This window comes from Stigmatopora nigra, unplaced genomic scaffold (assembly GCF_051989575.1).
Source record: "Stigmatopora nigra isolate UIUO_SnigA unplaced genomic scaffold, RoL_Snig_1.1 HiC_scaffold_27, whole genome shotgun sequence".
Taxonomy (NCBI): domain Eukaryota; kingdom Metazoa; phylum Chordata; class Actinopteri; order Syngnathiformes; family Syngnathidae; genus Stigmatopora; species Stigmatopora nigra.
In genome coordinates, this window is record NW_027551606.1 from 1,774,250 (window position 1) to 1,791,633 (window position 17,384).

Sequence of the window (17,384 nt, forward strand, 5' to 3'; positions counted from 1 at the left end):
GTCTCTCTCTCCGTCTCTCTCTCCGTCTCTCTCTCCGTCTCTCTCTCCGTCTCTCTCTCCGTCTCTCTCTCCGTCTCTCTCTCCGTCTCTCTCTCCGTCTCTCTCTCCGTCTCTCTCTCCGTCTCTCTCTCCGTCTCTCTCTCGTCCCCGTCCCCGTCCCCGTCCCCGTCCCCGTCCCGTCCCCGTCCCGTCCCCGTCTCCCTCTCCGTCTCCCTCTCCGTCTCCCTCTCCGTCTCCCTCTCCGTCTCCCTCTCCGTCTCCCTCTCCGTCTCCCTCTCCGTCTCCCTCTCCGTCTCCCTCTCCGTCTCCCTCTCCGTCTCCCTCTCCGTCTCCCTCTCCGTCTCCCTCTCCGTCTCCCTCTCCGTCTCCCTCTCCGTCTCCCTCTCCGTCTCCCTCTCCGTCTCCCTCTCCGTCTCCCTCTCCGTCTCCCTCTCCGTCTCCCTCTCCGTCTCCCTCTCCGTCTCCCTCTCCGTCTCCCTCTCCGTCTCCCTCTCCGTCTCCCTCTCCGTCTCCCTCTCCGTCTCCCTCTCCGTCTCCCTCTCCGTCTCCCTCTCCGTCTCCCTCTCCGTCTCCCTCTCCGTCTCCCTCTCCGTCTCCCTCTCCGTCTCCCTCTCCGTCTCCCTCTCCGTCTCCCTCTCCGTCTCCCTCTCCGTCTCCCTCTCCGTCTCCCTCTCCGTCTCCCTCTCCGTCTCCCTCTCCGTCTCCCTCTCCGTCTCCCTCTCCGTCTCCCTCTCCGTCTCCTCTCCGTCTCCCTCTCCGTCTCCCTCTCCGTCTCCCTCTCCGTCTCCCTCTCCGTCTCCCTCTCCGTCTCCCTCTCCGTCTCCCTCTCCGTCTCCCTCTCCGTCTCCCTCTCCGTCTCCCTCTCCGTCTCCCTCTCCGTCTCCCTCTCCGTCTCCCTCTCCGTCTCCCTCTCCGTCTCCCTCTCCGTCTCCCTCTCCGTCTCCCTCTCCGTCTCCCTCTCCGTCTCCCTCTCCGTCTCCCTCTCCGTCTCCCTCTCCTCTCCCTCTCCGTCTCCCTCTCCGTCTCCCTCTCCGTCTCCCTCTCCGTCTCCCTCTCCGTCTCCCTCTCCGTCTCCCTCTCCGTCTCCCTCTCCGTCTCCCTCTCCGTCTCCCTCTCCGTCTCCCTCTCCGTCTCCCTCTCCGTCTCCCTCTCCGTCTCCCTCTCCGTCTCCCTCTCCGTCTCCCTCTCCGTCTCCCTCTCCGTCTCCCTCTCCGTCTCCCTCTCCGTCTCCCTCTCCGTCTCCCTCTCCGTCTCCCTCTCCGTCTCCCTCTCCGTCTCCCTCTCCGTCTCCCTCTCCGTCTCCCTCTCCGTCTCCCTCTCCGTCTCCCTCTCCGTCTCCCTCTCCGTCTCCCTCTCCGTCTCCCTCTCCGTCTCCCTCTCCGTCTCCCTCTCCGTCTCCCTCTCCGTCTCCCTCTCCGTCTCCCTCTCCGTCTCTCTCTCCGTCTCTCTCTCCGTCTCTCTCTCCGTCTCTCTCTCCGTCTCTCTCTCCGTCTCTCTCTCCGTCTCTCTCTCCGTCTCTCTCTCCGTCTCTCTCTCCGTCTCTCTCTCCGTCTCTCTCTCCGTCTCTCTCTCCGTCTCTCTCTCCGTCTCTCTCTCCGTCTCTCTCTCCGTCTCTCTCTCCGTCTCTCTCTCCGTCTCTCTCTCCGTCTCTCTCTCCGTCTCTCTCTCCGTCTCTCTCTCCGTCTCTCTCTCCGTCTCTCTCTCCGTCTCTCTCTCCGTCTCTCTCTCCGTCTCTCTCTCCGTCTCTCTCTCCGTCTCTCTCTCCGTCTCTCTCTCCGTCTCTCTCTCCGTCTCTCTCTCCGTCTCTCTCTCCGTCTCTCTCTCCGTCTCTCTCTCCGTCTCTCTCTCCGTCTCTCTCTCCGTCTCTCTCTCCGTCTCTCTCTCCGTCTCTCTCTCCGTCTCTCTCTCCGTCTCTCTCTCCGTCTCTCTCTCCGTCTCTCTCTCCGTCTCTCTCTCCGTCTCTCTCTCCGTCTCTCTCTCCGTCTCTCTCTCCGTCTCTCTCTCCGTCTCTCTCTCCGTCTCTCTCTCCGTCTCTCTCTCCGTCTCTCTCTCCGTCTCTCTCTCCGTCTCTCTCTCCGTCTCTCTCTCCGTCTCTCTCTCCGTCTCTCTCTCCGTCTCTCTCTCCGTCTCTCTCTCCGTCTCTCTCTCCGTCTCTCTCTCCGTCTCTCTCTCCGTCTCTCTCTCCGTCTCTCTCTCCGTCTCTCTCTCCGTCTCTCTCTCCGTCTCTCTCTCCGTCTCTCTCTCCGTCTCTCTCTCCGTCTCTCTCTCCGTCTCTCTCTCCGTCTCTCTCTCCGTCTCTCTCTCCGTCTCTCTCTCCGTCTCTCTCTCCGTCTCTCTCTCCGTCTCTCTCTCCGTCTCTCTCTCCGTCTCTCTCTCCGTCTCTCTCTCCGTCTCTCTCTCCGTCTCTCTCTCCGTCTCTCTCTCCGTCTCTCTCTCCGTCTCTCTCTCCGTCTCTCTCTCCGTCTCTCTCTCCGTCTCTCTCTCCGTCTCTCTCTCCCTCTCTCTCTCCCTCTCTCTCTCCCTCTCTCTCTCCTCTCTCTCTCCGTCTCTCTCTCTCTCTCTCCGTCTCTCTCTCCGTCTCTCTCTCCGTCTCTCTCTCCGTCTCTCTCTCCGTCTCTCTCTCCGTCTCTCTCTCCGTCTCTCTCTCCGTCTCTCTCTCCGTCTCTCTCTCCGTCTCTCTCTCCGTCTCTCTCTCCGTCTCTCTCTCCGTCTCTCTCTCCGTCTCTCTCTCCGTCTCTCTCTCCGTCTCGCTCTGTCTCGCTCTGCCTCTCTATCTCTCTATCTCTCTATCTCTCTATCTCTCTATCTCTCTATCTCTCTATCTCTCTGCCTCTCTATCTCTCTATATCTATATATATATATATATATATATATATATATATATATATATATATATATATATATATATATATATATATATATATATATATATATATATATATATATATATATATATATATATATATATATATATATATATATATATATATAATATAACCACACATGCAAACACACTTGAAGGCAAGGTACCACATGGTACCACAAGTCAGCCGATCGTATATACAAATACAATTTATGATTAGTGTTAATAATGTCCATAGATAAAAGCTGGTGTGAATATATTTTGAGCATTAAAAACCAGCCTTTACTGAGGGAGCAGAGAGCCACAAGCAAATGGTAGAGGTGGACAAAGGTGGGGGTAGGGAGGAAAATTAACATAGAATGCATGAAGGATTCAAACCCCCACATAATTATACAGATACAGCCATTCTAAACTAATCACAAATGTGTGTGTGGGGTAAGAAAAGTAAAAATGTTAATTGCATGCACAATTACTCAAATTCTTTCTTATCATTTTCCCTTTTCCTTTCTTTCTTTCGCCAGGCAATGAAAAGTCTTAATGCTGATGACAGAGCGCTGTTGTACCCCAAGTTAGGCCCATACTTTGACGATGGGCAACGGCGAGTTGATTATGTGCTGACTTACCAAATAGCGAAACCTATAAGTATTCGGCAAAAATCACCCAAAATGAAAGAGAACAACTTCATCCGCAAAATTCAACGTAGTCTGAGCATGAGAGGCAGCCGCGCACATTTACAGCCAAAAGAAGACCCAGAAATTACCTCCGATGAAGATGACAAGCAAAATAAGCGGGAAGAGTTTGAAAAAAACCTACTAGAGACTGGTTTGGAATTGGAAAAAGCTGACGAGGTAAGAATTTGTTTTAATGAGTTTAAAATTCACATTATGCATTATTGTTATATGTCTTATTCATTTACCGTATTTTCACGACTATTCAGCACATCATATTTTTAGTCGCTGTGTCAATAACGAGTGCTATTTCTGTATTTTACACACCGCACCGTTCTTTTAGATGAAGCCAGGCATGGCATATATATGTATTATATATGGATGAATATCGAACCGCAATAGTGCAGGCTACGGAAGAAGCCCTAGAGGCTATTTCCAGTGTGCAGTAACTGCTGATATATAGTCCTTTTGTCAATAAACCTAGGATGACGACGAAAACTAATTTGGTGCTACATCAAATGCACGCTAGACCCACACGCTAAAAACACATTTTTAAAAAGGCAAGGGAAGCAAAACTCATTTCGGTTGTACTTTATTTAGCCATTTTACAATGTTCTCTCGTGATCACCCACAAATCCATCAAAGTCCTCATTTTCTGTGTCCGAATTGAACAATTATCCAAATGAGTCATCGAAAACGTTGAGTTTTATAAGTTCTTCCAGGGGGCCACAATCCATTCGCAAATAGTAGCTAGCGTAACTATTCCTCTCAGTAGTCTGGAGCTGAGGCCGTCTGGACCGGTAGCCTTCCTTGCCTCGATCTTCTTTAGTTGTTTTGTCACCTGATCGACAGTGATGCGGAGACCGGTGGAAGAGGGGGAGAGAAGAACGAGGGGGGAGAGTTGCTTCTGGTCTGGGGGTCAGGGGAGCAGGGGCAGGGCTGAATCTGTTAAAGAACTGATTCAGTTCATTGGCCCACTCCCCGTCTCCGGACTCCGGGCCTCTCCCACTATTGCCTCCATGGCCCGAGTCAGTCCTCAAGCTCCTCCAGACCTCTTTGGTGTTGCCTTTTTGGAGTTGCTTCTCTAGCCTCCTCCTGTAGCTGGTCTTTCCCCTCCTTATCTCTCTCTTCAGCTCCTTCTGGACCGTTTTGAGACTCTCCTTTTCCCCAGATCTAAAAGCCCTCTTCTTCTTGTTCAGGAAGGCCCTTAGATCCCTGGTGACCCACGACTTATTGTTGGAGTAACGACGGACCTTCTTGGAGGGTATGATGTTCTCCACACAGAAGTTAATGTAATCTGTTATGCAGTGGGTCAAGCTGTCGATGTCTTCCCCATGTGATTTGCACAGCACCTCCCAGTCAGTTGTCTCGAAACAGTCCCTCAGTACCATGCTGGTCTCCTCGGTCCATCTTTGTATGATCCTCGTGGTAGGTTTTATTTTCCTCACAATAGGGATGTAGGTGGGGATCAGATGGACCAGGTTGTGGTCTGAGTGGCTCAGTGGGGGAAGGGGGACTGAGCTGTATGCCTCCTTTGTGTTGGCATACAGCAGGTCCAGAGTTTTTTGTTCCCTGGTGCAGCACTTCACATACTGAGTGAAGGTGGGGAGAGTCGAAGTCAAGGGAGCATGGTTAAAATCACCAAAGATAAGAAGGAGGGACTGGGGGGTGTGACGTCTGTAGCCGGGACAGAGTAGTGTGGAGCAGCTCACGAGCCACTGCCGCATCGGCCGAAGGAGGTATATACACAGTTATTATGATGACGTGCGAGAACTCCCGGGGGATGTAAAACGGCCTGATACTAACAGCTACCAGCTCGATATCTCGAGTGCAAAATTGCTCCTTCACAGTAATATGCCCAGAACTGCACCATCTACTGTTAATAAAGACAGCTAGTCCCCCACCTTTCTTCCTACCGCTCTCCTCAACGTCCCTGTCCGCCCTCACCAGCTGAAAGCCATCCAAGGAGATGAGAGAGTCTGGTATTCGCTCATCCAGCCAGGTCTCCGTGAAGCAGAAAATGCAGGTGCTCCGATATTATCCTTGTTGTTTGGTCAGCGCCTTTAACTCTTCCATCTTGTTGGGGAGAGATCTTACGTTCCCCATGATAATAGACGGAATGCTGGGTCTGAAGCGTCGCTTTTTCTCCTAACATTTTCGTCCGGCTCTGCATCCTCTTTTCTTCCTCTTTAACTCTGCGGGGAGGTCCAAGTCCAGGGGGATCCCGGTGTTGCGTAGCGCTAACAGTTGATCCTTTGTGTAAAGCAGCATAGGCATGGCTGGGTGGGTCAAAATAGTCTCCAAAATTTTGAAATTTGAATTTGAAAAGATGGACTAAACTAGTAGATCAAAGACTGCCTCTCGCACAGCTTGAGTCTTGGAGTAGAGTCTTGAAAGTAAAGTCCCAAAATATTAAGGTATCGAATATAATATATAAAGTGAAGTAACAACTAAAGTCTTAAGAGACAATAAAAACATAAAATAAAGGATAAAAATCCGTAAAAAAAAGCTGTACAAACATAGAATTCGAGTGAGGTTTTAGGGAGCTATTGCAACAAGCAGCCGCTTTGAACGGCGCCCTATGATGCTGACAACAATTTTAGTACTGGTCCATATAAAAAGCGCACTGGATTATAAGGCGTCTATTTTGGAGAAAAATTTATTTGAATTTTAAGTGCGCCTTATAGTCTTGAAAATACGGTATATTAATTACAGATAAAGTATCAAATTGGCATCATTATAAAGGGTAGGGGACGTATTATTGAAATTTGCCATTTAGTTTTTTAATGTATTAATATGCTCGTGTCTCAAATAACTGCCCAGCCATCAAGTGTGACATTAAACATGATTCATTTTCTGTACCGCTTTATCCTCACTAGGGCTGTGGGGGGTGCTGGAGTCTATCCCAGCTTACTCCAGATCAGAGGCAGGTGACACCCTGAATCGGTGTTCAGCCGATTGCAGGCGGGGCACGAGGAGACGGATAACCAATCACGGCCACACTCATACTGAGGGGCAATTTAGAGCGTCCAATCAGTTAGCTCCTGCTCATTTCTCTGTTCTCAAGCGTCATCTCTTGTTCATTGTTCTCATGTGCCAGTTCCTGCTAGTTGCTCTCAAACTCTGTCTCCTATTAGTCGCTCTCAAGTGCCGGCTCCTGCCGGTAGCTCTCAAGCACCGTCTCCTGAACTTATGTCCAACTCCGCTCCGCCACCAAGCTTCATAACACTTAATATCCATCTATTAGACACAACCTACATCTGGTGACCATAGGTGAGGAAGGTATATTGGCATGTAGATAGCGAAATAGAATCTGTTTCGGAGAAGGAATTCCACGTTCTTCCGCCCAACAACCAGGGTCTCAGTTTTGGAGCTTGTGATTCTCAACTAACAGCTTCACACTTAGCTGCGAAACAATAAAGTGAGAGTTAAAGATAGCGTCCTAATAAAGCCAACATATCCACATTATCTGAAATAGATAGGATGTATTACTGAGTCACAACACCAAATACCCTTCATAGCTCAGCTGCACTGTATAGTCTGTATGTAAAAGTTATTAACATGTTAGCTGACAAAGAGCACCGCTGGTGGAGTACAGCCTATGTTGGAAACAAAACTTTCTTTCCTGCAGTGAGGCCCAAACCCTTACACTAGTCGTACACTGATTGAGCCACTCACATGAGGGGACCCAGTACCCAGGACACTCCCCACAGAAAGCCCTAAACACGTGATCGAAGTTGAAAACAAGTGGTGACTGTTTGGGTGAACTTTTATGCCTTAAACTTAAAGAGTATCTTGCTGGCGGGTGAAATTATGCTGAATACAGTCTTGAGGCGAGCCTTTGTCCTAGTCACATACATATGGCAGTTGTGCTATGTAAACTTCTCCATACAATTTCATTACAAAGTTAGTTATTGTTTTAAATTCAACGTACAATGGGGCCCGAAAAAAAGGATTTGGGAGATACCGAACAATTTAGAAAGATGAGAGAGCCTTTTTTTCTATTGAGCAGTGCAGTACAGGTCAGGTAGTATTGCATAAAATTTCCATCCCATATCCTAGAAATGTTGTGTTTCCATTGCCACAGTTTTACCATTTGGCTAGGTGGAGGATGTTGCATTAGTTTGACGTAATGTAACTTCTGCTGAGACTGACAGATGTCAATTGACAAGTTCCCGGAGTGGCAGCCCTCACATCCATATACGCTACCAGACTTGCAACCTTTTCAGCCCACAGATTCAAACCTTTTACTATATTTATTATATTTTGTGGCCCCATAGTAAAGAATCACTTCTGGTGGTCAATTTGTAAATACTATAATTTGATCATAATACAAAAATCTCTCTCATCTCATCTCATTTTCTGAACCGCTTTATCCTCATTAGGGTTGCAGGGGGTGCTCGAGCCAATCCCAGCTGTCTCCGGGCTAGAGGCGGGGGACACCTTGAATCGGTGGCCAGCCGATTGCAGGACCGAGGGAAACGGACAACAATGCACACACCCATTCCTAGGGAAAATTTAGAGTGTCCAATCAGCCCACATGCATGTTTTAGGAATGTGGGAGGAAACCGGAGTACCTGGAGGAAACCCACGAAGGCCTGTGTAACATGCAAACTCCACAGAGGTGGACCGACCTGGACTTGAATCCAGGATCCGAGAGCTGTGAGGCCGACGCGCTAACCACTTACTTCACCGGGCCGCCACATTTCAAATTGTGTACACCGTAAAACCATTTTGTACGGATTTTTTTTGTACGTTTTTTTTGTAAAACTGATCTTATTTTTTATTTCGATTTTATCCATTTCTGCTCCAATCGGGATCGGCTCGGTCACTGGTATTAGACAAAAACGTCTTTGTCGACTGCTAATATTGTCATGCTTTAAGCATGATATTCCCACACGCATTCCCCTTTCACTGTATAAATATAGCACATTAGCAAGCAATGTACGCAGACAGTCAAGCTGTCAGCATCACACAGTGACATCTACAGAATCTTGAATTTAGTGCGTCCTGATTGGGGACACTCTCAACTTTGGAGAACATTTGAGACTTTTTAATGCGCCCTATGTGACTAAATATGTGCCACGTTGCATTTCTACATTTTTTTATCGCTTAATTTGGGGAATTCCAATCATTAATATGGTGAATAATTGGCGGAGGTTGACAGGTATAATAATATAAGACATTAAAAATATATGTTCGTCTTGCAACTGTCACTGATTTTGAAATCAATTCCTTTGAAAATCTAAACAGTGTAAAATCGCTGGAATTGGGTTTTTGAAGATCCATGCCCCTTGGGCTGTTCTGTGTCGGGAAGCAGAGTTCATGAAGCTCAAGATGCCAACAAACAAGGTATAGACACAAATAAGTCAATTTGCAATTGTTTATACAAGCACCGATTTTGATCCTTATCCATGAGTGTGTTTTGTTTCTTGTTAGCTGATTATCAGTTTATTCAGATCTCACATTCTATAAGTCTTCACAATTCAGCATGAATAAATTGTAAAATCTGGGGACTTATATGTAAATTCATGAATAATAAAAAAAATGTTGTTGGTAATGTTACATAACTCTTATCGTATCCTTCTAGGTTTTTGAAGTAAAACAAGCAAGTAATATTGTTGAAAAGATCCGGATGTTCATTCATAAAGTCACATCTCCTTTGCATCCAAAAGTGAAAAGCAACAAGCAAGAAAGTGTGAAATCACTCTGCCACCCTTTTTCAAAAGAGAAAGAGGACCTGTGAGTAAAAATTTCTGTTGGTTCGTATCTGTCGGCAAGGACATAACTTGTTTCCTATTTCCACAAAACTCATTATAGCGTTGCAACAAGTGGGGTCTCCTTACCCACATTTTTAACATTGCTTTGGCGTATTTGATAAGATCAACCATCGGAGACGTTGACTCCACCCGCATACAGTGCAGCCAACTTCACCGTCATCTCTAAACATGCGGTTGGCAACCATAGGTTCTGAAGCGACATGCAGGTCTTTAGCACTGCTCCGTGGCTCCCTGGAGCTTTTTCAAAAATATTTGAATGGGGGAGAGAAATATATTTTTGTTTTAACATGGTTTTTATGAGAAAAAACATGACACAAACATTCTTAACGTTTTCCAATGCTTTAATAATGTGTAGAATAAATATTAAATTTCAGCATTTTTGTCAATGAAGATTTGCGTCATAGCCTGTAACAAACTGGCGATTGTGTGTTGGGCCATGGATTGTATTGTATTGGATTGGATCTCAAGGGAAAAAATTAAAAATAACTCAAGAAAGGGAAGGTTTCAATGTTGCTGGGAATAAATCATTTACAATCATTTTAAATCATTGTCAATCCAAAATGATTTCTTGGATGTTTCCTTTGTAGTGAGAAGTTGTCAAATAACAAAAAGTTGTGTCAAAGGACATTTCCAGGTAAGCAAGCTATGTTTGCAGCAGAGTACCCAGTTTGCAAAGAGAAAATGTTCAATTACTTTACTCCTGAAAAATTAAAGGAAGGAGTGAAAAGTAGATAAAAGAAGTGGATATTATCTCCAACCAAATTTGAAGCAACCCAAGAGATAATAAAACGTGGAAACCCGTTTGCAGGTGGCAAAGGGGCACATCATCCATATTCCATTTTTTTGTCATATCTTCCAAATAAAAATGACATAAATAAGGATTCCTTCATTATCTTTCTTTAATTTCATCAAAGCAATGAAACATGGTTCATTAATATGAAGAGAGCACATCAACCGTCAGAAGCATACCAACTGCTTTGCGTCCCTGGGAAGTCATGAGACTGTTGGCTGCCAGCTGTTTCTTCATTGCGAATCCAATTTCTTTTTTGGACATTGTAATGCAGTGGTCTCAAACCGGTTCCACATAGGGCCGCAGTGGGTCCTGGTTTGTGTTCCAACCGATCCAGTGCCGACATTTTAACCAATCAGGTGTCTTTAAAATAAGTAGCACCTGACTCTAATTAACTGATTGCACTTGCAAAAGGTATCCTTGTTGATTTGGAATGAAAACCTGCACCCACTGCGGCCCTTTGAGGACCGGTTTGAGACCACTGTTGTAATGGATGTTATTCACCCTATTCATATTTTTTTCATGTAGGCCAGGGGTGTCAAACATACGGCTCGCGGGCCGGATCTGGCCCGTCTGGTGGTTTGGTACGGCCCGGGGAAGAAAGCTGCATTGCATAAAAAATGCATTTTCTTTAGAATTTGTAGTTCTTGTATTATCCGCTAGGGGCGCAGTGTTTTAGTTTGCGCAGAACACATGAATTGACATTTATTTGTTATGTTATTTTCTTGTTCATAATATATTGTCGGAAATGTAAAAGGAAAAATCTGTTAATAAACGTTTTAATAATTTACTCATTCTTTGCACTAATTGTTAGTATTAGTGACTAATACAAAGGAAATAAAGTGGGCTTATTGTTAGTTCTATGTAATTTTGCAAAGAGTTTACTGGTCCGGCCCGCTTGATCTCAAATTAAACTGAATTCGGCCCGCAGACCAAAGGGAGTTTGACACCCCTGATGTAGGCAGTGATTTCATAACAAGATATGGAACCTTCTGTCGATCCAGCCAATTATTTTGAACACAATTTGGGTGCCATTATCACTAGAAATCAAAGGTTCTTTGGAATTTAAAATTGTGCACTGATATGCCGAGCATAGGTTAAGCATGCTCTGCAACCAACTTAACCCTATAAGTTGTGTAGTGGTACCGCACCCAGCGACCACCCCCCTTGTCAAGACAGGAATTTTCACGACTCAGGCTAGGTAAGCTGAGGTACCAATTTGTTTTTTTGTTTTTTTTCTTTGTTTTTCCTCAGTGATCCCAAATTTTCCATTCTGAAGAGGTGATTGTTTGTTTTTTCACATTAAGTTTCAAATGTGAAGTACTGCTGCTGCATTCTCGTCAAAAATTTCATTTGGCAAAATATTTTTCTTTCTTTTGTTTTTGTTTCTGTACTAATCTGCCGCCGCCATCCCCGAAAGGCTTATTGGTGATTTCAGAGATAAAGTTCAAAATTCCAAATTGTCTTCCATCTTGATATTTGGTTGATAGATTATATCTTAGAGCCCAGCCAATCAAAAACAAAAAAGACAGACCATGCTCACACTCATAATCAGCGGAATTTAGAGTGTTCAACCAGTCTACCATCCATAATTTTGTTTTGTGGCAGTAATACCCAGAGAAAATCCACAAATTCTCGAGGATGTCAGAAATACCTCACATGCTGGAAGGTCTGGATCCACCCCACTTTCACTTGTAGATCTTAGAACCGTAGGTTAAAAAGCTAATCCCTATTCCTTTAATTTGGGTCGTTTACCTATACATCCGTGGCCTGTAAATTTTCATCACAGGTGTAAACCACCATCCCCAGTGGGGCTTCTTGGTCATTCACCCCTTTTGCTGCCCTATCAGCAATGATCATTCCAGAAGAAACTAGGTAATTAATGTATTAGAGTCCCGTGCCACACATCTACGAACAGAAAATTGTTTTGGAAGTTCAATTTCCGCCGTTCATCGCCCCAGTCAGACAGCACGAGCGACTGCCATGCGAGTGGCTGTAATTATCTATCTGTTTACCAATAGTGCAATAACGGAAAAGTTGTGACACATTGAAACTCACCCCCACTCAAGTATTTTAACCATTAGTAAAAACAAATTTTTACCTCCATGTTTTGCATTATTATACCCTCTGTTAATGCCATCAGTTTAGCTGTTTGAACGCAGAATTGAGGTGGCAATAGTTTCACCTCTAAAGTTATTTTGTAGTCGTCAATGTATCCCAAATGCCATTCGAATTTTATCCATTCCAATTTATTCCTGGACAACCCATCTACTTAAAGGTTGATATTTTATAATTTGGAGGTGCTATCTTTTAACATAAACATAATTTCATCACATGTTTCATACCATGAAAGGCCCCACCAGATTTTGGGAATCCAGTGCCAAGTAGAGCGTATTTCCAAATTTCCCTTGAATTTGTTGTAGATATCGGATTTCCATCCCCCATTTTTTTTGTCAAAACCCAAAGCGACAAACAATCTGTTTCTTAGCCAGATTTTGGAACTTGGGGAATTGTTCCTTTTCCCACTTATCTAAACTTGTCCTTGACAATCGTTATCTCTGTAACAATTAGGTATAGTAACCTGTTGGGTTTATTCTGTATTACTATTATAAATATAGTTGTATTAAGTCATTTCTTTGTTAAATCATTCTCTTATTATTCTCAAAGTGTTGCGAGGTCACCAATAACCGCCAAGTCATCTTTAACCTGGACTTCCTGTTCCAGGATGTTTATACAAACAATCCCACCCAATTTGAGTCTTTGAGATTCGGTGGTCCATTTTGTAACGAGGCCAGGGTTATTCGGCCAATAACAAGAATGTTGTTTCTGTTATTTACATAGCAACTATACCTCGTGACGCACTTCGGGTTTTTCTTTATGTAATTGTTATATGATTCTTAGGTCAAGGGAAGGCATAATTGTTCTAATCCAAATGTTGTTTGGTCTAGTCTCCTGCCTTGTTATTGGTAAAATACTTTGATTGTTATTGTAGTTCCAGATGTTGTTTTTACTCATACGTGATGAAATGATCAACAACTCTGTAAATTGTTTTGATTCATGGCAATAAGAGTCGTACGAAAATGTCTATTCGAGGAGACGTTCTGAAGTTGTAGGAGAAACTCTGGCTTGTTGAATCTCCCCTCTGAAGTTTTATCCGTGATCCATTCTATTTAATTAAATGTCAATAATTGAATAAGATGTCTGCCTGCAGTTATTGATAATTACGAACGAGGGTAATTATTAATGAACCTAACATAACCCCATAATTGCATTCTTTAAGTTTTAAGCTAAAGTTCTTTTAATTTGTATGCCTTTAAAGCAATAAAAAAGTAATGTCATGAGGTCGTATCAATTGATAAATGCTTTTCCAATCCTTAATATTCTTATAGTCATAAACATGACCCACACCAAAGCATATTTCATCTGCTCAGGCCAAACAGGGAATGTCTCTTGTGCACTTAAAAATCACTCCATGCTTCTTCAGTCCCAGGGAATGCCTATCCTAAATCTCTTAATTTATCTACCCCAGCCAGGTACACTTAACCTAATTATTTGGATGAATGCCATGATTTTTCTGATGCCATTTCTGCATTGTTAATTTCATGTCTGATATTATTCACAACCAAATAACTCAATACCTAAGATATAATTCGCAAATCACCCCATACAGCACATGGTCTTGTGCCGAAAGACATTTAGCCGACTGACATCTTGCCGAGGGCCAATTTGCCGAGGGGGCATTTGGCCGAACGTAGAATTAGCCGAACAACTAATCAGCCGACCCACTAGCCAGCCGAAGGACATTGTACCGACGTGCTCGCCCCACCCTTGGTCGTGTGTGTGTACATCTTTTTCAACTTCGGCCCGTGGGCCATATACGGCCAGATACAGATAAAAACATTGATTTAGAATAACAAGTTAGAGATAACAACAATCATTTAGAATAGCAAGTTAGAGATAACAACATTCATTTAGAATAACAAGTTAGAGATAACAACATTCATTTAGAATAACAAGTTAGAGATAACAACATTCATTTAGAATAACAAGTTAGAGATAACAACATTCATTTAGAATAACAAGTTACAGATAGCAACATTCATTTAGAATAACAAGGGCGCGTTTATTCACGGCCAAACAAATAGTCATAACAGTAAGTGAATGTTGTAATGTGTAACTTGTTATTCTAAATGAATGTTGTTATCTGTAACTTGTTATTTCTAAATGAATGTTGTTGTCTGTAACAGGCCGTATATGGCCCACAGGCCGAGGTTGAAAAACTTGTACACACACACGACCGGGGGCGAGGCGAGCACGTCGGCACAACGTCCTTCGGCTGGCTAGTCGGTTGGGTAATTAGTCGTTCGGCTACTTCTACGTTCGGCCAGATGCCCCCTCGGCCAGACGTCAGTCGGCTAAATGTCTTTCGGCAAGTAGACCGTGTGCCGCTCGTAACATAACATAAACAAATTTAAATGAACTTGGATTATGATACAGACACACTCAAAAATATGTTTAATCTAACTTTACACTTAACCTTCTGTATTTTCACACCTATAGGACGCCCTTAAAAGTGTAAAATGTTCTCTAAAATGGTTGATGCACCCGATCGGTCGGTGCATTTTGTTTGTGCACTAAACTCAATTTTTTGTGGCCCTGACCACTTGAGTGACTGGTTTTGTTTTATCGACGGCACACAACTTATTGCGATCAACCCAGCGGACGTTCATCCTAAAATTAGCCTACCAAGAAAAATAGCGTTCCAAGCATTAGGGTAAATCCATTCATAACATCCCAGGGGAGTGGCAAGGCATTTGACTTCCGTGTGCTTGTAGCAATTTTAACCCTCAAAAACACTCTCAATACTTAAAGAAACAGCACATCAGAGCTATACAGCCTAGTGTGAATGACAACACAATGGGGGTGTGAACGCTCGGAAAATGGACCGAAGCCATGAATCGAACACAATTTAACAGCTTTGCTAATGGATTGCTAACAGATTGCGAATGGATTGCTAACAGATTGCCAACATTGTAGTTCGGCCAGGTAGTGTCGCACGAGTTACGTGACGATTTGGAATAAATTGGGAGTGATGCATGTCACGAGTTACAACGGATTGTGGATGACTGGGCTCAAGTGTCGGCCAGCACTGTTCGAGTTTTTGCCAAAGCTGGAATCAAGTTCTCATAATACACAACTCTGACTGACAGTGGAGCCTAGCATGTTAAACTCCGAACTCTTTATATCAGAGTGTACCTCAATAAAGAATAATAAAACTTAGTTTTGTTCGTGCTGTCTTTAAAAAATGTGCTAGTGCCAAGCTAACCTAACATACGCAGGCAGGTAGCATAACATACACTAGCAGATAGCATAACATATGCTACTGGCTATCATAACATATGCTAGCAGATAGATTAACATATTCTACTGGATATCATAACATATGCTAGTGGCTATCATAACATATGCTAGCGGATAGCATAACATAGGTACACTAGCGGCTTACATAACTGAAAATAAGACATTTTCAATCCACTGGAATTTATAAAAGGAACAATCTTGAGTTTGTGCGCAAGAGGGCCACTGAAAGGTAGAAATTTGTAGTTCTGCCAAGTTTAGTACTTTTTTTGAAAAAAAACTGTCATTTTGTTAGGTTTTTTTAATTTTATTTGTTATTTTTCACAGTCAATGGTTAATATAGCTTGTTGTTGGCCATGCACAAAGAGCACACTCTTGAGTTTTTTTTCAAGTCTATTATGAGAAATGTGGTGAAGTTTGTTTCTGTTAATATTTATGCTATTGTTTGCATTTGAACTATGGATTCCAGGGGTCAGGAATGTATTGCTTCTGAGCCAGATGTGCTCATCAAAAGAGGCACATCTGGCTCTACACTGCTTCCAACTTTTTAAATTTGGAACTGGCTGGTTTGCCTGTCATTGACATGCTACGACAAGCTACTTTTGCATTGATCTGGTCATTGCAGATTGTATGTAGACATGCTTGAGAGTTTGCCTTCTGAAACTGAGCTTAGCGAGAACTCATCAACTTCTCCTGTTAGTTCATTCTCAATGGTGACTCAGTAACCTGCATCCTGTAATAAAGTCAGGCTGAACAGCCACTGCACAATCGGGCAGCCTATCCCAGCTAACCACGGTTATTTTGCATGTTTTTGGGATGTGGGAGGAAACCGGAGGACCTGAAGAAAACCCACGCATGCCCGATTAGAACATGCAGTCCACATACTGAGGGTGGGCTGCTGGGTAGACATCTGAAATGCTATTTCTTTTGACTTTCATCTCTAGATTTGATTTTTCTGACCAAGAACATTTCTTTGACAGCAAGACAAGGAGTTCAATTGTAAGTATGATCTTCATAAGCTTCAAAGTAATATAAGTAGTTGTAAGAAATAGTAAATTCTCTCAAAATATTTTACTTACTATGCCAACTCACATCCCAACATAATGGTTTCCATACATTGCCAGGTATATGAAGTGCTCAAAAGAACAAAATGCACCCAAAAGGACCCAATGTACTCAATGGGTAAGAGTTTTCCCCTACTACAGTAATCCCTTGAATATTGCGGAAAATGTAAACCAGACATGACCAGGATAAATGAACAAAAAAACAACTTGGAAGTAGAATCGCCCATATTGTGACTATCACAATGAATGTTTTCGCGCATATACAGAATTGTTACGATCCCGTTGTGTAATGCGACGCGATCAGGGGGGAAGGTGAACCCAGGTGCGGAGACGCCGATGGAAAAGGGGAGGCAGTTGGGTTGCATTTGTTGCTTGGTTTAATTAACGGAAAAACTTAACATAAACAACTTGGCAAATTAACATAAACAACTTGGTTTAAAAACTTACTAATACAAAACATGCAGCGTGGCGTCAAGAGAACGGCATGACAAACGTGGAAACTCAGGGGAACAAGCCAGACGATCCGACAACCCTTCAACAAAAACCATAATGCTTAAATAGCCAGGAAAACCTAATCACCTACTTAGCCATGGCTGTTAACAATCATGACATCATGCCAGGAGGGACAACCTAGCCTCTCCTGACAGTACCTCCCCTCTAATGGACGGATCCTAGACGTCACAAGATCAATTCTAACATGAGAAACGAGAACAAGCAGGGAGGGCGGGCATTTGACCTAGCATTTTCTGGGGGTCTTCCACACCAACCCATGAACAGATGAAGGAGAGGTCGATCCGGCGGGCGTCCGTGCCAGCCTGAAACAAGACGAGGCAGTAGTCGGTCCGGCGGGCGTCCGTGCCG

The 17,384-nt window shown here is 44.0% G+C and overlaps 1 protein-coding gene across 8 annotated transcripts in view; it reads left to right on the forward strand.

Moving 5' to 3' along the window:
* Nucleotides 1-17,384, forward strand: part of ano1a (anoctamin 1, calcium activated chloride channel a) — a 104,844-nt gene that overhangs the window by 8,064 nt on the left and 79,396 nt on the right. For 7 of the 8 annotated variants that reach the window (XR_013325462.1, XM_077711638.1, XM_077711640.1 and 4 more), the window contains exons 2-6: nt 3,385-3,711; nt 8,785-8,883; nt 9,122-9,273; nt 16,404-16,458; nt 16,584-16,641. Coding sequence is in view for 7 of the 8 variants with exons in the window: in XM_077711638.1 (XP_077567764.1) it covers nt 3,385-3,711; nt 8,785-8,883; nt 9,122-9,273; nt 16,404-16,458; nt 16,584-16,641 (691 nt within the window). In the remaining variant the exon portion in view is untranslated. The remainder of the gene's footprint in view (nt 1-3,384; nt 3,712-8,784; nt 8,884-9,121; nt 9,274-16,403; nt 16,459-16,583; nt 16,642-17,384) is intronic. The other variant, XM_077711641.1, reaches the window with a different exon arrangement.